The sequence below is a fragment of the Equus quagga genome, chromosome 13, assembly GCF_021613505.1.
Source record: "Equus quagga isolate Etosha38 chromosome 13, UCLA_HA_Equagga_1.0, whole genome shotgun sequence".
NCBI lineage: Eukaryota > Metazoa > Chordata > Mammalia > Perissodactyla > Equidae > Equus > Equus quagga.
Genome location: NC_060279.1, coordinates 71304344 through 71324339, shown reverse-complemented (window position 1 = coordinate 71324339; position 19996 = coordinate 71304344). Strand labels below are relative to the sequence as shown.

The following is a 19996-nucleotide window of genomic DNA, read 5'->3' as shown; positions in this document are numbered from 1 at the left end:
AAGATGATGCTGGCATGCTAATTGCGTGAGACAACTTGGCCCACAGACAGCCACAAAGCACAAAAACAAAACAAACTCAGAGAAGAAACAAGAATGGTGTTTTCCTGGCATCTACAAGAAGCCCTTTATTTTTCCTGTAGATTTCTTTTCTAAAAAAACAAGACAAAACAAAACTGAAACAAACATTTAAAGAAACGATACAAACTTCAGGTGATCATATTCAAGCATGTTCTTTTATTAAGCTTAGGATGGGAGGAAGAAGAGGAAGTTTAAGCAGAATGCTGAAGCAGGAACATTGGGAAGCTGTGAACACCTGCCACCAGGTTGTTTCTTGAAACTGTGAATGAAGAATGAAAGGAATGGCTTTTTATCCCCCACTCCAAAAATATCCTGTATATTCTTATGGACGCAATGCTTCCTTTCCTGCCTGTCAAGTAGTCAAGGGGATGATTTGCAAAAATTGTTTGTTATACTCGCTAAAGAATTTTTTGTAAAGTTTTGGCAAGGGAGTTGGCGGACCAGTGTTTTTGCAACCCACCAGCTCTGTCTACGCCACCTGTTTCTAAGTGTCACCTCCATCTTGGCTGGAACAAGGGTCAGAGAGTTCTCTCCCCAGTCATTGCCAAGCCCACTAGACTTGGTCAGGACGGATGAAACAATTGTCTCCTGGATCAATGCAGCAAAGAAGGATAAACACTTGCTTTCTCCTTCCTAAAGAGGAGAAAGCCAGCTCCTGGTTGGAGTGTGGACATGGTACACTGTGGCTGTGGTGGTGGCTGGGTGGGACAGGGGGCACCAGGCTGTTCTAAACAGGGAGACAGAATTGCTTGTGCTTCTACAATGAACTAGGAACCCACGTACCAATTAAGTGTTCACCACCAGAAAAGCAAAGGTACCCAAGCTTAATGCAGCCCCAGAAAAGAGAGACTGTCCCTTTAGCCCTAGAATTCCCTGCTTCCCATTGGTACTTAGCATTTTTCACTGTGTTGTGACTACTCTTATTTCCTTTACTCTGGCGGATCTATGTCGGAGGGACATGGAAAGCCCCTGGATAAGAAGTTGGAAGGGGTCTATCGTTGGCAGCTATGCACGCGCACACACACAGGGTGGGTGTGTGTGCCAAACCTTGCTGGAGTTTCCACTTAGCCCGACTGGCTGCCAAGTCCTTCTTGGATTAACCTCTCGCTGAGCGCCCACAGGGCCCGGGCAGTCTCCTCACTCTGAGCTTCTGATGAGGGCACGCAGCGGCAACAGTTGTTGAAATACATTCCTCCCAGGCCCTCGAGTTCTGGAGCAGCGGCACAGTAGACGGTAGTGGCAGCTCCTTGTTGCTGGAAATCAAAGCAGAAAGGCCAAAACAATTTTTATTAAGAAGAGAGGTAATGAGATGACTTTATCCTGTCTGGGAATTAGCGAGCCTCTCTCCACCCGGTTCAGCTGTAACTGGATCCCAGCACGGCAAAGGGGACTGAACTCAGAGCACATGACTGTAAAACGTATGATGTGACCATCCTGGAAAAACGAGTTCATAAACCCCGCTCGTAAAGCTGGTGTGACTTTTTACACCTCATATAGGAAAAGGCTTCGAAAATAAATACACATATCAATAAATCACGTCAGACATCTCTTCCGAGCAAAGAGAAAAAGACGGTATCCTTTTGAGCATGCAAGAAAAGATTCATCCAACCCCTTGACTTCTCAATGCATAATGTAATTTGACACCAAGATATTTCTAGAACCTTCTGTCTGAATTAAACCAAGCATTCTAATAATGGCCCATCAGGTAGAAAACCTAAGTGGAAGTGGTGCCAGATCTTTCCTTTATTCTTTTCCGATGTGTTGCTAGGGGAAGGGTTTGCAATGTTGTGTTAAAATGTTTAATACACAAACATAAACACGTACTCCCAGCCATACATACATGTCTCATGCACACACATGAGGCATGTCTTAATTCATCCAGATCCTGTGAAAACCTTTTTCTGAATGTCATATTTGCAATGGGGCAATGGGACAGTGGCTAAGGGGGTGCATTTCCTCCTAGTCCACTTCAAAATGCAAGTGGTAATGGGTGCAATCGGTCACTTTTGATTCATCTTTTGAGTAACAGTTGGTGGTGTGGCTAGGGATGTGTGTGCCGACAGGGCACCATATCATCCAGGCTGACAGAATACTGTCAGGAATGCTGTAAAGAGGGCAAGAAATCACTTTGCTTTGCAAGCCATAATTAAAAATAATAGGCTGGTGTTCATAGGGACACACGGTAAGCACAGCTCTAATTTAAAACCAATAGAGTTTATCTGGCATCTTATGATTATTTATGTGCATCATGGCCCTTGCCGCATCGACTAATTATCAGCTGATAGGGAGGGGGGTTGCAGAAGAGGATGGAAAAAGGTAACTGGGGATAAGGTCACCATTAGGAAAACATTAAGGACGTTCGATTGAGGGGAAATGCATTTCCGTCCCTACCCAAAGCTTACTGCCCAAAGCTTACCACTTTTCTCCCCCTGTAGGGTTTAAATCGTGCCCAAGGAGAGTGCTTAATGGAGCACCATCTCCCCAAATGCACTCACTGTGATTGCATTCTAGAACCATTGGGAGCCAAGGTCATTCTGAGAATCAGGGTCTCAAGGTGTTATAATTTTAGGAAAGTGCTATAAAGCAGACTTGGGCTTTTTTGATTGTTTGTTTTGGGATGGGGGGCTTCAGTGTCAGCATCTGTGGTCACATTTGAATTTGTCTGAAAACCAAACGGTCAAATACAGGCAGGTGACATAATTGTAGGGAGGGCTGTGTGGTGGTGCGGGAGGGGAAAGAGGCTTGAGTTCTCATAATAACTGGCTGCTTGACCGTATTAGACAGGTCCCATTCTTCCAGAGTTTGAACACCTGACATGACTTCAACTTAATCAAATAGAAATTGGTTTGTTACTTCCCCAACCCCCTCACTGTGCCCACTCCCCAAATAGCCAGTATTTTCTTGGATTCAGCTGTTTCTTTTCAAATTGATTTGTGTGGCTCAAGTCTAATGGAAATAAGTACATGTCATCCAAATTTCCTTTCAGTGAATTATTATTCCTAATAACCCTTAGCTTAGCACCTGGCACATTTATCTAAAGACTTTCGAGTGGCTTATCTGACTCCTCTGCATCCCATGTGGAAAAAAAGGGAAGCAGAGTGCCTCTAAAGACAAATTGAAGGATGGAGATGCTCGTCCCACTAACTCAAGCCAATATCATCTTGGCCTCAATATTTCTTAGCAGAGTTCAGGTGAAGATGGGGCTTTGCATAATTTTCTGGATATCTGTCTTAGATTTCCATTTTACTTTGCAGCTGCCAAAACCACTAAAGAGTGGTCAGGTGATTTGCCATCAACTCCCAAGTGATGAGAGAATCCAGTTAGCTCATCCTCAAATCCAGGCTCCCCACTCCTACCTGAGGGTGGTTATAATAAAAGCATTCATACATCACGACAAATTGGCCTATCACAGCTGCACCAATCCTCAGAAAAGATCAAAGCAGGCCAGTTGGGAAAGCAAAAAGAGGAATTCTTCCAAACCCAACATAATACTTTGCCACTAGGACCTTCTAAAATGATATCATGTTGCACTCTTGCATTGATGGAACGGGATTTTTGCAAAGAAGTTCTGCACTCACATTGATTCAGAATCATGTTGATGAGGGAGCCAGGGGCATGCATTTTCCCTCCGTGGAATCTGCGAGCAATTGCAATTGACCTCATTTCATGTAAATCTTACATTTGGCTACCATGCTGAAAACCATAAATTTTAGAAAACCCCAGTCTTTGATCAAGAGCTGGCTTTGATTCCTTTGCCATTAGGCTCAGGGTGATAAACAATCTAAATCCAATCACAAGTGGCTCTGGCTTTGTAGAAGGACACAGCACAGTAGGGGCACCTGAAAGCAGAGACCACCTTCTCCACTCTGAAGATCAACTGCGTACGTTTGGCAAAGTCACCCTCTCTGATTCTTGCTCGGTTCAACCCGCACTCGCTTTCCTTTCCTTTCTTGCTGGGCAGTTATATAGTGACATGACAGTATCTTCTAGCCCCAAACCCACTACCCTTTGGCTTCTCAGGGAATTCTCTTTTCAGCTGTAGCAATGGCAGCCTCTGAGTGACATCTTTATATAATCAGATATGATGACAGTTTAATAAAAAGTTGTAATTTTTGGTTCATCAGCTTTTCGGTCTGCCTATCAGTAGAATGAGACTGAGCCACATTAGGGAAATCTCATTAGTAAATAAGCCAGAACTGCTGATACAAGATAAAACATCTTTAAACTGATAAAAAAAAATTTAAAAGAGCACTTTAATCACTGTCAAATGACTTTCAAGCCACTTTTGGGGGCATCAGTACATATTCAGAAAAGATGAAAGAGCCATATATAAAGGAAATAATCTTAACAAGTCCTTTATAAAATATTTGAAGCAATGTTTTGCTATTTGTCACCACTGCTTCCTGATCCATCGTGATAATAGTGATGCCTTGACATATAAACATTGGTTAGGGCTGTGGGCTCCCCTAAATGATTTTTTAAGAATGATTTATCAGAAGCCTGTAGGTTGTATGAAGTCGCTAATCACAGGAACTGGGCGTGGCGTCTCCATCCTGTAGCCATGGCAGTGAGCTTGGGTGTGGATGACATAGGACTGAGAATTTCTGGGAAGCCCACTAGAGTCTTTAAACATGCCTGAATACCATTTCTGATCTAGTCAAACATTTGCAAGCTGCCAGAGGAGAACTACGCCATCACTCTTGACAGTGTATGTCAAATTATCCAGGATTCTTGGTTGGGATTAACATGAGAGCATCTTGGTAATAAAGCCTCATCATTCTCTTTCAGAAATCATTTGTTAGATTTGCAGCACAATCTTCAACTACAGAAAGGTGGGATTTAGAAAGCAGTTGTTTATTTATAGTTGGGTCTGAGATCTAAATTATCCACCCTTCCAAACCCTTTGTTGGGATGAAAATGTTAAGTAGCTGCTTTTCATCAACATTTATTTGATAACTGCTAGCCATCAATTTGTAGCTGTCAGCATAGAATAAAAATGAATATTGACTCTTTGAAAGGAAAAGGTACAGAGGTTCCTGATAAACAATCTATAGGAAAGAAAAAACCCCCCACATATAAACAATTGTAATGCATTGGTTAGTACTCCAATATAACTTACGTTTTAATAAGGATACATGTTACACAATTGATGTTTAGTTTCAAGTTTCTCTATTTTAAAATGCATGCTCATTAAAAGAAAGAATAGATTCCTGTCTAAAAGTAGATTTAACTATGAGACGTATAAAAAACATAGACACATTATCATGGAATATCTATATATTCAGTGATTTTGAGAGTCGTAGATGTTCTAAGATTGCTTTATTACAGACATATCTATACCAGGACGTTGCACAGCAAATGTCAAATGAATCAGTTTAGGCAAAAAGTTGAGTTGTGTGAGGGGATGCGTCAGGGAGCCTAGATCGGGCTAGGAACCCCAAGGTCAGGGAAGAAAGCAGAGCCCTCTCGGAAGCGGGCAGTGGTTACCGTGCTGAATTCCCAGGACAAAGAGGGTGTCTGAAATGAGCAGGTGTAGCAAGAAGGAAAGAAGCTACCTCTTCAAACCCTTGAAACTTTCCCTGTCCCTCATCTGGGTCTGCTAGGAAAGAAAACACCTTCCAAATGGAAACCAGCTGCCCTGACTGAGGCTCTGCAAACACGCAGGGTCCTTTATCACAGAGCTTCAGGGGGGACGAAGGAGAGGGCACACGTGTCACAGAGGGAATAAATGGCTACCTCCACACCCTCTCTGTCTTTCCCTGCCTCCCCACAACACTCCCGAAACAGAGTTTATAACCACGCTCCTGAGAAAGCGCAACGCAGTGTTTTGGAATTCATCTCTGGATACCTCGGTGCTTGGCACCCCTTCCTCAAAAACAATTATGGTTTAAAGCTCTGATTTGAAAGACGAACAAATGCAAGCTGCTCCAAAAGGTTATGTGTTCCCTACTTACCATCTGAGAACAATCTTTTAAGCCGACAAACTAATGTATTCCTTTAGTTTGTAGAGTAATGTGGCTTGTGCAGGAATGAGGCTCCGGGGCCTTCCCCGTTAGCATGACCACAACCAGCAAGTGGTCCTCTTCCTCCACTGTGATGCCATATAATTTAATTGTGATCATGGAATTAGTGCTTATCAACCAACACACCAACTTCCACCAGAATTACGGGAGACAGTAGAAGAGAATGGAGAACTCAACCCAAAAGGACTGTGTCCTCCAACTTGCCATGCTTTTCTAGTGAGTTGTCAGAAATGGGGACAAGTCAGGTGGTAACAACGGCTAGCATTTATTGAGAGCTTACAACTTGTCAGGCAGGCACTGTGTGGAAAGCTTTAAAGCATGATATTCTTACCCCCACACAGCTCTGCGAGCCAGGGACAATGATTATTCCCATTTTCAGAGAAGTCCACTTAGTATCAGAGGCCAAAAGCAATTTGTTGAAAGCCACACAGATAATCACACAGATTGACCCACTCCGGAATCCATCTCAGCTGCTCTACAAAACTTCCTTCCCAAATACGTGACACGGTAATTTGCATATGGCCCATTCCTTCATCTGTGTCTCCCATTTAGCTGAGGTTTCCTTATGAGACCTCTTTACCTCCTTCTCTGCCAGGCCCTATCTGGCCACAGTGTGACGCCCTGACATGGCCTAAAATGAAACGTGTGGGTTGTTATGTCTTCACTTGAAAAATGTTAAAAGGGGATTTTTCCATTGTTGATTTAGTCAGTGAACTAAATTGAAATTATATCCATTTGGATTAACAAAAATGAAGACTCAGCGCCACCTCAGAAGATCCAATAGCAAATGACCCTCAACAAAAATGTCATCTGATTCAAAATGCCACCTCCGGGTGCCAGACTTGCCCAGCTGAGGAACCTACGCTTGGACCATAGACTTTTTTCAACGCGTGAACTGAACCACAACAAAAACAGTGACAGCTAAGCCATTTCCATCTTATAAACTCATATACACGTAAAATGAGTGTGGCCTTTCGGAGGATACTACCTGACACGTTATGTCAGGGTGTGCAGAGGAAACTCTGACCCATTCCCGTTCCCCACCCTCCCCCAATTAATTCCTAACAAATTAATTGCTACAAGTTCCTAACAGTTGATTCCTACAAAGGTTTTAAACAATACAGGCTTAGATACATGCAAATACTTCCTGCAGGTATCGAAATATAACTTTCTTCACGGCCTTTGGGAGTTTTGCTAACTCACAAGCTGTTCTTAACATTTATTAAAGAAGGGAAATCCACTCAATTTCTCACATAGAAAAAGGGAAGATGATCAGGAAAGCAGATATTTGTTTTAAATATGGAGGCTTTAAAAATCTTAGAGAGTGTTCTGGAGAATCCATTTAGATCACATTCCGATCTTACCCCTTACCCCACTAACACGAAGGACAACGTGTTGACATAGGATGTTTACCTCTTGCCACAAGGAAAGAGTTTCTTTGCTAAAAACAGGTTCACAAGTGTGGAAAGCCTCAGAGTTTCCTTTGCAGACTGTCTCTTATACGGCAGGTGAAGGAGTGCCATTCCCCAGGTGACATTGGGGACACAGTCTATGAGGAGGGCTTGATGGCAGTTGCTCTGAGAGCTAAGCAGTGGCATACGCCAATCCATCACCAGAAATGCAATTGCTCCTAGCACAGGCCACAACCCCAAATTGCAAAGGATATCTTGAGTGAAGTGTTCGAAAGGGAACAAATGTGTTACAGCTTTCAAATAACAGCCATACGTCTACAGGCCTCCATTTGGAGAAAATCTACAAGGTGACATGGACCCTTTCTTGTCTGCAGTTCCAGCATACCAAATATTATGCCCGCAAATCCATGTCAGATGACAAAGGCTACACCATTCTCCTTGACGAAAGACATGAGTTTCTAGCGAGATCATGAAGGAGTTTTAAGAGATTGACTTGAAGACCAGGGCAGAATGAGTTGGAAAGTCAGGAGGGGCGTTGCTCTTATTTCTGAGAAACATTTGCAAGAACAAGCCCAGGGACCAGTAGGTTCCGGATGGAAAGCTGGAAAGGATTTTGTAAAGACAGAAGAATATATTTGTCTTCGCTAGCCTTAAGCTTTGGGGAGGAATGGGCAGCCAACCCCAACCATCCAAAGAGCTCCAAAGCCATGTTTGTTCTGGGAAGGTCAAACCTGGGAGCATTTCCACTCAGGCTCTCGGCAGGATCTAAGGGCAGAGTGACCTTGGTAGACTTTCAGAAGCTGTGTTTTCAATTTGATGAACCGTTCTGAACTTTCCCTTGAAATAAATGAGGCCCTTTTCACACCTCCTTCGTGTTCCAGAATCCCCGCCATAAATGTTCCAAGGGTTCCATGACAGATTTATGTCTGGTCTCCAAAGAGTGGAGGCGTAATATTTAGAATGATTTCATCTTTCTGAGACCTGCTGTTATTCTGAGGCTTTAGACATGCTTCGGTGGGGTGGGAAGTACTCCCAACGAGGGAAGGGAACAAGAACAGCTTAAGCACAGTCCGGGTGGGCCATACTGTTCACGCTTGTTCCACCTTCCACTTGTGCCTGCCAAAGATGTTCTAGAACTGACTGGGCCTGAGAAATAGTCTCACTAAAAATAAGAGAACACTATGTCTATATCCGTGAAAGAATTCGCTGGGCGTTCCCTGCCGATGCTGCCTGGAATACCCACATTGCTCAAAGTACAGTTTCTTATCAAGTGGGGAGTTCTCTGGCCAGGGTGGAAAATTGTATTGGGGTATCCATTCTTCTATAGGTTAGTTTGAAATGGCTAAGCAGAAGAGCCATAGAAATTTGTCACCAAAATAAATTTGTCATCCTTCCACACCGGACAAATCTGATGGCCTGTTACAGAAAATTTCCAATTGGGCCACCTCGATGCTAGTGCTGAAGGACTATTGAGTGTTCATAAGAGATAGAAGAAGATATTTAGCTTGTGTTTTTGAAAACTTTTCCATTTTTACTCTACTTCTTTAACCTCGGTTATAGCTAGCTCTGTCTACTGTATATAAATGTATGCCTCTGTATTAGCCATGTATACTGAAAGAAACCTTTGAAATTATTGCCAGGCAGAATTAACGGGTTCAGTTCTAATATAATGGTGCAAAGAATATCTTCAAAGTCAGGTGAAACGAACAGCTCCTCCCTTCCCTTCTTCTGCACAGAATCACTCCGCTGAGTCGGCCTGTCACATTGGCTCTTTTAGAAAACCAAGAGCTGACTGTTTTTGTGAGCGTGCAGGATTTCAGGGCAAACCCCAAACAAGCTGTTTGTTCAGATTTTAAGGTTGACCGTTCATTTACACTTATGCCACAAACATATTCTACCACTCGGGTAATAAAACTCCCAGAGTCTTCCGATGGGGCAGCCTCGGGCTAAGAAATTAACTCTTAACTCTGTCTTTCGGAAACGAATTAAGAGAATGGACTTTGGAGGAATTCAGATCTTGCAGGCAGGCCCCCATGTCCAGCCCCCTGTTGGAAGTCGAGCATGTCTGCCTTCGGTTTGTGCATTTTCATAGAGCGCTCACTCGAACAGATCATTTCTCAGGCCTGAAGACACTGGCCTTGTTAATATTTCATTTAGAACATACTGCGGAGAGTGTCTCATTTATATTACTTCCATAATTAATGGTGATGGCTTAGGTACTGCCTTAACACAGAGAGATCTCGCCACAGTGGTCGATGGGTAATGAGAAACAATAGATATTTCATTCACCAGCAGCTTGTTGCTAGTTAGTGGGAAATGATCATGTGTGCTGTTGCTTTAATTGCCAGGGTAAATAATTCTGCCTCGGTGTTAGTGAACATTTTAAAGCACTTGATGCAAATAGACTAGAAACAAAACAAACAAAAAAATTACCTTGATTATGCAACACCTTAGCATAGAAAGTTACAAAGGTATGTCTCTTTTTTAAAATTGCATTCTATCATGCAAATATTATCTAAATATGCATGTGCTGACTCCTCATCTACTGTATTTTAGGAAATACAATTAGGCTGCCTTTCTCTTCTCCTATGTAGACTGTAAATAACTGTAGATCGGCCTCTTGTTTCCCTATGTAAATATATGTAAATACTAACAGGCTATGCATGCTGATATTCTGGGCAATTTCAGGTACTTTTATAATCTGAAGGCATGTACTTGAACCGGTTTGTTAAAAGGAAAAGAAAAAACTCTCTCAAACTCTTTGAAGCTGAATAGAAATTAAAGATTTCTTCCTATTCTGCTGTGGCGTCCTTTATTTGCCTTCTCATTTCTTCTGCACAGAGTACCCCACTCGGGTCCTCTCACCCTCTCCCAGGAAAGGGAGACTTGGGCATACAGCAGGCCCAGGAATGATGCCCGAGCTATCTGGTTTGGGTTTTTACACACTTTCCTTGAGTTCTCCAAGGAATTTCTAGAATCATAAGATGGGCATTTTGGATTTTTCTAGCAAAAGAACCTAGGGTAAAAATAGTTTATAATCATTGTTACCCTACTGTGTGCCAAGTATCGTGCTACTCCTTTACATCCCAAAACCCTGGGAAAGGACCCTGTCATTCTCATGTCAAAGATGCAGAAACTGAGTTACAGGAAGTCTAGCATTTACCTAAAGTGACAAAATGATTAAATGCCTCCAAAACCCCGATTCTTTCCTGTATACCAAAGGTCAGTAAACGTTTTCTGCAAAGGGTCAGAAAGGAAATATTTTAGGCTCTGTGGGCCGTACAGTCCCTGTCACAACCCCTCAAATCTGCTGTTGTTGTTGTGAAAGCAGCCACGGACACCACAGACACAAACGACCGTGGCTATGTCCCAATAAAACTTTATTTACAAAAACAGGCAGTGGGCCAGATTTGGCCTACTCTGTTTGCCAACCTCTGCTCTACACTCTGCCAAAACTCAGTTGCTCTTCAACAGATGGTTAACATTTCTCTGTTGAGCATGTTTATGTGTTTGAGGGACCGGGGAAATCATCAGATCAATTGAAAATCTTCTCTCTCTTCCCTGTAAGTAGCAACACTATTCGTAGAAGTCATGAAATAATGAGAGGAGCAAAAAGGAAGTTCCTTGAGCTTATAAATCAAGCTGTCTTCCTCAGACAAATTTCATTGCCATTCAATTTAGTTATCTTTTGTTTTCATAAATGGGAATGGAGGGGAAAAAAATGAAAGACTAAGGTAAGAAAAAAAAAGAAGGAAATTGGGCGACACTCATTCTGCAATGAGGGGAAGGAGCTATTACCTCAGGTATCTATGGAAACCAAGCAGCATGCAAACTTTTTAATGGTTGGAAAGCGCGTTTCTGTTTGAAGATGTTTTTCCCAAGTAGGATGCTTCAGTGTAAATGCATTCATTGACAGTTTCCTTTCGGACTTTTTCATTGAAGTTTCCAAACTTAATTTGATGGCACAAGGAACTCTCTGGAGCCCTTGAAGAATGCTGTAAAGTTAGGTCTTTAGGAAACTGAGCTGGCTCTGGCATTCTGTACAAATTCCAGCCAGTGCTGCAAAGCCAGTGAAGAACAGCCCTCACTCCCTGTAGCTCCCTTTAAAGAGCCCCGTGGCTTCACCTGGGGAGGGGAGAGATCCTTTCTAACCTCTGTTGAACAGGAACCAATATCCTCCCTTCAGTCCCGGAGGCAACTGAGGAGAAGGAGCAGGAAGAGGAAAGATGCAGGTATTTTTGCAAATTGAGTGGCAGTGTGGGATGGTGGAAAAAGCCCAGGAGCTGAAGCCAGAAACACTTGAACTCAAACTCCGGCTTTGACACCTGGCAGCTCTGTGACGAGCCACTGAGCCTCAGTCTCCTCACCTACGAAATGAGCATAATTACAGCCCCTTCACGCGGTTCTCAGGAGAATTAGTGAGAACATTTGGCCATTTCTTCAGTACACAATAGATACTAGTTCAAAGGTAGCTACAATTCTCTTCATTAAAAGTTTACAGATTGAAATATCTCGCCTTTCCTTCATTCAAGGTACTTAAAAGTCAAGGGGAAATACTTGCCTTCTAGGCAAGAAGTTCAAGTGGCAGTCACCTTTCTCACCAACCCTCACCCAGCATCTCTGGGCGCCATGCTGGCTATGAATTCCACTGCTCCTCTGGTCCCCTGGTCACAGCAACCAGAACCGAGTTCACATCTATGTCCCTGGGGCACCGACATTTGAACAACGGCCACAATCATTTATTAAGCACTATAAAATTCAAGATGCCCCCCCCCCCCCCCCCCCGCCCCAGGCCCTTTGCACATATCTCCTCTAAATCTCTAAATCTCCAAATATCCCTGTACAATGATGGCTAGAGAAAGGAATGGACAGATGGAAGGACAAGGAAGGAAGCAAGTGCAGTACAAAAACAGTGCAGTAAAAATGTAGACTCTAGGTGTTGGGTGGATGGGTGGTTACTACAATAGTCTTCCAAATTTTCTATTTGAAAACTTTTATAATAAAACGTTGGAAAAATCTTACATATCTGTCCCATTTTATAGATGACAAGTGGTATCTGAGGGACAGAAGCGGTATTGATTGGCCTAGTGTCCTCCACCTAGTAAGTAGTGACATCCGTTTTGACATCCATGCCCACTGTCTCGAGTGTTCCTTCCATAAGGGGCCTGTATGCATCTTTATTGTCCCTTTATTGTAGGCTCAATACACTCTGCCTCTCATTCTACCAGTCGAATTTTTGCCTCAAAATGTGAAAAGTGGCTTTCCCACACTATTCCCACCAGGTCCCCAACTCAGAGCCCAGAAATTAGTTAGCTCAAGAGCCAGAGTGACTCATGTTGAAGGGTTGTGAACACGTGTCCATTCATTTCGTGGCTATTTAGCTGGCTTTTGATTCTAACGGAGTCCCTAAAGGCAGAGGGCTGTTGTCACTCGCTGCAAATGTTCCACCAGGTGCAGAAATGCTGATGAGAGTGTCACGTTGAACGTGTGACTTGGACCCAAAACTCTGAGATGGAGAGGTGGGCTGACTGCATGGGAGATGAGGGCAGCTGGATGACCATCAACCAGCTAACCAGCCTCAGATGCAGAATTGACGCTGTCAGAGGCAAGAGGCGAGGGCTGCTGGCGTCCGGATTGCACTGGGATGGTTGGATGGGGAACCCTCTGGGTGGTCCTGCCCCTCGCACTCTTCCATCTGGCCATGGCAAACTACAAATTTTAGAAGGTAGAAGACAATTTCAGCCCAATCCTGATTTGGGCAGGCCTCCCAGGGAGCCCATTCAGCAACCGTGCTCTGTTTCCTAACTCCAGGTTTAAACTTTTCTCTTGGTCAGAAATTCTCCTCCTAGCTCCCCCCTTCCCTTCAAACTCTAGGAGAGCTGAAGCCTGCGTACCCTCTGCCTTTTCGTCTGACCTTTAGAGACTCGCCTGTCACCTGCCCTTGTGCCTCCCTTTAGCCAGATCCCCCAGCCCACCTGCAGTCTTATCACAGACGTCACTGTCCAGCCCTTTAACTGTCTCCCTTCCAGACTCATCCTGAGTCCTGCACGTCTTGGCCATGGAGAGTATGAGGCCGTAACAGCTGCCTTAGGGAGGGTTAATCCAGTCCCAACTGTGATAGCCAACAACAACAACAACACAATAATGATAATGGTAATGGCCTATCATGTGTCAAGGGCCTATTATTACTTCTGATTCTCACAACAATCTCACCTGCAAGGTATTATTGTTGAGCAAGAGGTGAGGCTAAAAGGGGTGAAGTAAGTCACACCACATGCCAGCTCAGCTCCAAGCTGAGTTTGTCTTGGTTCAAATCCCACACTCTTGCTCATGAGTAATGCTCCCTCTGACCCCACACCCTGCTCACTCTAGGGCGCCCTGGAATTGTGCATCAATGTGGACAACTAGCCCCAATGGGCTATGTAGTCCCTCTCTGGGTGATTTGATCGCTCTGCTCCCTGCCCACAGAGCCTCAGGGACCTTGTTCTTCCTCTCTGAGCTCCACTTCTCAGTCCTCAGACACACCCCTGGCTTCTGGCCTGGTGTCCTCAGCTCCGGGAGTGTCATTTCTGCCTGCATTTGATTTTGGACAATACCCCACAAGAGGTCTGAGGCCCCTCCCCTGCAGTGTTCCTCTTCTGCAAATTGCTTCTCATGCAGAGGAGGTCTTGGAGGCTGGTGAGGCTCGGGTGAATGGTCTGGCGTTTGTGGGCCGTCTGGCCGCATCCATCTGGGCGGGCTCACGTTAGCCCACTGCAGTCAGAACTCTCCTGCCCTCGCAGTTCAGAGAAATGCTGAACTCATGACAACGGGGTACACTGAGGAATATCTTACTCTGCTTTTTTCCCCTCCAGCTGCCACACCTGATAGGATTCATCCTCTCACAATTGCCTAGCTTGTGAAAAGGAAGGCACACAAACCCGTTAGTAGCTACCAAGCAAAGTGTCAGCAAGGACACAAGCCAGTTGTGTAGTTGGTCCTGGAATTGTCAAGGTGGTTGAAAATCTGTCCTCTACTGGCTGTGCCCTCTGGACTCCTGATTGAATGACTTTACAAGGCAATCCTCTTAATGTATGAATCCCATATGGGGCCTGGAGACCTTCCGTGGCACTTTCTAGGTGCCAGCCCTAGAATTTTTGCTGAAATCTTGCAAGAGCCTTATGAAGGTATTATTAGCCCCATTTTATTTATAGGGAAACTGAGGCTCAAGCAAGTCAAATGACTTAGTAACAAATAACTCCTGTTTACTGAGTTCTGATTACGTGTCACCTGCCTGCCTCACACAGGGGGATTCATGTCCCTTTAACACTTCCAGTGAGGGTCTGCCCTGTGCCAGATCCTTTGTGAGGCACTTTGCATCCACTATCCCCAATTTAAGGCAGGGTCCTAAAGCCCAAAGAGGCAAAAGTTAAAGAGCAAGTGGCAGAGTCAGGAGCTGAATCCAATCACCTGGGCTCCAGACCCTCACTCTTAGCAATGGCATAAGGAGAAATAATGTGTTCACACTCTGAGGGAAGCAGAAGTGTTGCACACGTGTAGGTCATGATTTTGCACTATCATCACAGCAGATCTTTCAACAACAATAAGTAGCTAACACTTCTTGAGCATCCCAGGCTTGCATTGGATGATTGATGGGCATTATCTCATTTATAACACTCCCATTTGACAGACGTGGAATCTGAGGTCCAGAAAGGTTACCCAATTTACCTAAGGCCACAGAGTTAGTAAGTGGTGGCGCTGGAGTTTGAACCTGGGTTGTCCATGCCCTTAACCCCTTTGCTGCATGGCATCTTGGGCCACAGAATTCAGGCCCTCACAATGATGTTTGTCACTTATCCAGTGGTAGGATAAATGTCTCTAGTTAGTTGCTCCACAAGGGGCATCTTGGACTTTTGAGTATGATGCTGAAACTTGGATGGAGGCCAGGGCTTCAACTATCCATGAAAAAATAATAAGAGAGTGATTCCATGTGTTGGTCACCTCCAATCTGTGATCGATCAGAGGACGGAGCAAGTCCTACGAAGGAACAATCTCTTATTAAAAGGGTAACCTTTTAAGAAGAAAAAAAAAAGGAGAGGAGTTTATTTCCCTTACTTGTTTTTAATATTTGCTGTTCTCTAAGGCTACTTCTTGTTCCCTAGATTTTGGTAAAGGACCAATTGATTTAACTGTTACACGTATAAGGGCAGGCCCATAATTGCTCCAGATTTCAGTCCTATTTACTCCCTCCCTAGAGGCTGAGAAGCATGATTTCCTGGTAACTAGAAACCTAGAGCTTCAGATTCAGGACCACAGTATGTGCAGGGTCCATGCATCAACCACTTCCCATCATCATGGTGAGATGTTCCCTGTCCTTTGTCCTGGATGTTCATGTTTTCACCATAATAAGTAGGAATTATTGGGAACAAATAAATGAATTGCCAACCTGCAGGTTTTGTCTAGTATTACAGACTTGCCTTTCTACGGCAATCAGAAATCCCAGAGTACTACCACTACCACCCCTTTGTAGGGGTGAGGAGTATAATAAGATAATTAATATTTATTTTCCCATGAGTTGCTTTGCTTTGCTTCAATGACACATCTGTGAAAAGCGGGTTGGTGACACTGGTATATTGATAAATGTTTAACAACTGGCGCACTGGAGCATGGAGGGAGGAGGCAGCCTTGATTTGTAGCGTCTGCTAAATCCCATGGTGGAAATACTCTTGACGGGACCATCGGAATGCAGAGTTGGGAAGACACACAATCAGCTCTTAAAAGCTGGTGTGATCCTGTTCCAGCACTCGGTGAGTTGGGGACCTAGGAAATGTAGCAGTAGGAATTGTTTGTGAAGATCATGAGACATGACAAAACAGGTCAGGACCTCAAGGTCATAAACCACTGGGGCATGTCAGGCACTGTGGGAAAGTATAAGCCCAAACCAGTCTGGGAAACCTGGGGACCAGAGTGACAGAGACTTGGGACTTTTAGATGTTGTTCAAGTTGGTCCCCATGACCTAAAAGCTGATTCCACTCAGGTGGCTCCCTGGCCCAAGGTCACCATAATTGCCAACATGTATTGAGTCAGTAATGAGTCCTAAACATTGTTCTAGAAACTTTGTAACATTGTCTCATTTAATATTGCAACGTCTCTGCAAGGTAGATAATAACCCCATGGCAGAGATGAGGAGACTAAAGTTTAAGGAGTTGGACTTACACAGAGCTCTTGAAATGCAGTGCTGGGACCCAAACCCAGACCTACATGGCTCCAGACCTCATCATCTCCCTGGCTTCCTAGGAAACTGTGTTCTCGCTGAGTTCAGCATCCTTGAAAACAGCCCATGTGTTGCCTTGGGTCCTTTCTACAACAAGTAGAATCCAGATATTATAACAAATACATTTGTCTCCCCCCCAAATGCCTCCCATTGAGGGATACAGGATCTGGGGCCCCCTGGAGTTGTGGTTGAGAATAAGAAGATATGGGAGGAGGGAATGGAGGCGGGGTGGGTGGGGGGTCAGGAGAAGAAGGACAGGCCCACTCCTGGGATTGGAAATCTCAGGACAGAGGATGATTATTTTTCAGGTATTAACGGAAGTTGGGCAAATACAGACTCAGAATTTACTCCTTTTGCCCAACGTCACGAGCCTGGTGAGCAGAGATAACCCTTTTGGTTATCCCAAACATATGGTTAGGGCCCACGTTCTTAAGCTGAAGGTGCCTCGGTTCATTTTGTCCACCAACAGGGGAAGACACAGAGAAGAGGACGCTGTTTGTTCACACTGCACTTCTATCACTTTATCAAAGGTGCCAAACCTCGAAGCTGCTTTTGGTTTTGTTACTTCCTCAACTGAACGCACAAACAGCTTCCTACCAATTACATTGCATGAGAAGAGTCTGTCCTAGAACTTGGTGACATCCTTGCTCCTGCTTTCAAAAAGAGTAGTTTAAACAAACATACTTTTCTTGCCTGTTTACCAAATCTTACCCATATGGGAGGAATAGCATTTTCAAATAAGAAATAGAAACCAACAATGTAGGGAAGGAAAAAGTGAAATTTTCCTTCCCTTCTCACCTGAAATTCCTGACATGTGTATATCTAGAATGTCAAATTAATGTCGCCAACTGATTTTGCTCTAGGTTTCCAAGTGCTGCCACCTGGATTGTTTCCCCAAAACACAGCACTTCTCTCATCAGACTGAAGCATCACCCCTCTCACGGCTGGCTCCTTCACAGGGTGTAATTTCCTAGTCTAGACCAGCTGAACTACTTTTCCAGCTTTCTCTTCTCCCTCTCCTCTATGCATGGGCTCTACAGTTAGGGAAGTATGGCTTCAAAGGCAGCCAGGACACTGTAGTGGATACTGTAGTGTGCTGCCAAGATTCCCAGTCTGGACCAGGAGGCACTCACTTCCCTAGCCGCTGGGCTGTTGCTTGCCAAAGGCTAGGTCCCTCCTCAGGAACTGCCCCCAGCCAATGCGAACTGCCTTACCCGAGGTTGCACCCCCCTCCAGGAGGCAGCCCACCTCAATGACTGCCTGGCCTCTTTGCCCCAATTCAGGGCATCACTGAAGGGTCTCCCTGGCTTCAGTCTTCTCGGGACTGGCTGAAGGGTCTGCTGCTCCTGCATCACAGCTCAATCCTCCCTCTGCCCCGTCCTGCTTCCACCCTCCCCCACAGGCGTGGATCCCAAGAGCGCGCCCCAACAATCCTGCATTCCAGTCTCAGCTGGGGAGTCTGCTTCCCAGGAGGCCCAACCTATGACAAACAACAGCTGGGTGACTTTAAGAAATATATTTAACCGCTCTGAGCCTGTTTCCTTGTCTGTAACTTTGAGATACAGTATACCCACAGAGTACTCTTGATAACTAAATCAGACTGTGTATGGAATGTGGGGCTGGCACACAATGCTTGACAGATAGCAGAAGGATGGTGGTAGGAGAAGTAGTGGCAGCTGTCATGGGTGCTTGTGCTGCTTTCTGCCCACATGAACCTTTCTTCTCCTTTTTTTTCTTTTTTGTTTTTTTGCTTTTTTGTGAGGAAGCTTGGCCCTGAGCTAACATCTGTTGCCAATTTTCCTCTTTTTTTTTCTTTTCTCCCCAAAGCCCCAGTACACAGTTGTACATCCTAATTCTAAGTCGTCCTAGTTCCTCTCTGTGGGATGCCCCCACCGCACGGCTTGACAAGTGGTGTGTATGTCTGCCCCCAGGATCCGAACCGGCAAACCCCAGGCTGCCGAAACGGAGCACTCGGACTTAACCACTCAGCCACCGGGCCAGCTCACGATCCTTTCTCATCTTTGTTTGGGGGAAATGGCACAGTGAACAAAGCATAGACTTGTGGAGGCTTCTGGTTAGACATGGCAGATTCAATTCAGGCATTTTTGTCTGCACTCCCTCCAGAAACTCTATTGAAAGTATAATAAAGGGAAAAAATGTTTAACTCAGTGATCAAGAAACATCAACAAAACATTCTGGAAGATGGGAAGCAGATGGAGAAGTGGTAACTCCTGACTCAGCAGAGCGGTGCCTACGGAAGAGGAAGGCCCCGAGAAAGGAGCCAATTCACACAACAGAACTCAGGAACCGAAAGGAGGTGGCAAAGGCTGGGAATGGGAGGAGGAGCACTGGTAGGACTTGCCAATACTGTGTGTGACGTCGGAGCAGAGTTCTTGCACTGGGTGGGCATTTGTTAAATAGCTCCAGTCATTACGAAGTTCAGATGTCACCTTCTCTGTGAGTTTATAACAGAAACCTCTCCTTACCTTCCTGCACGTCCCGAATCCTATTATGAGGTTGGGCGGGTGCTGTTAGGCTATGACCTCATGAAGAGAGGTCCCTGGTACTCAGGCCAGTGCCTGGCACACAGTCAGTGCTTAGCAAATATTTCTAAAGAGACGGATGCATGCATGATTGAAAATTCTAGCAGGGCAATGGAAAAATATACCAATCAAACTCAGTTTCTGCATGAACAAAATGACTGGTCAAGCTATTTCCTTTCCAAATAATTGTCGGTGTGGTTTTGACACAGTTGTTCTCTGCAAGTCATGACTCACTTTAGAGCTACATTTATATGATGCTTGTTACATGCCACACACTGATCTGAGCTATGTGCTCGCTCTCTGTCAACACACACACACACACACACACACACATTTATCCTATGACAACCCTGTGATACAAATTTGTTATCAAACTCGTACTCCATGACTCCAAAGGCTGTGCTAGCACAGAAGGCAAGGAGCTAAAGAGGGTGCTTCATACGTCCTGGGGAGCTTTCCCTAGTCTCTGAACTTGCTTTCCAGGTGCAGATTTCTGCAAGGCTCCCAGCCCATGGGGTTAGCTGTTGCCTGCAGACACTTTGGGGTGGAGGGAAATGGGCTCAGGTTCAGCCTCCTGGAGTCCTGTCTCTCTATAGCTGCAGGGCTACCCAGAGTGTGACTCCAGAAGGAGAGGAGATGCCATCACATAGAAGGCCTTGGCATTTTGATGTCTGGTCTTACCCCTG

General features: G+C 44.8%; 1 protein-coding gene across 2 annotated transcripts in view; it reads right to left on the bottom strand.

The window, feature by feature from the left end:
- Window positions 1–214: 214 nt before the first annotated feature.
- The window catches only part of WWOX (WW domain containing oxidoreductase), a 933724-nt gene continuing 913942 nt past the window's right edge, over window positions 215–19996 (bottom strand). The window contains exons 9-10 of one of the 2 annotated variants that reach the window (XM_046683791.1): window positions 1126–1331; window positions 215–337 (exon numbers count right to left, since the gene is read on the bottom strand). In XM_046683791.1, coding sequence (XP_046539747.1) covers window positions 1143–1331 — 189 coding nt within the window. In that variant the 3' untranslated portion in view covers window positions 215–337; window positions 1126–1142. Of the gene's footprint in view, window positions 1332–19996 lie in introns of both variants that reach the window. The other variant, XM_046683790.1, reaches the window with a different exon arrangement.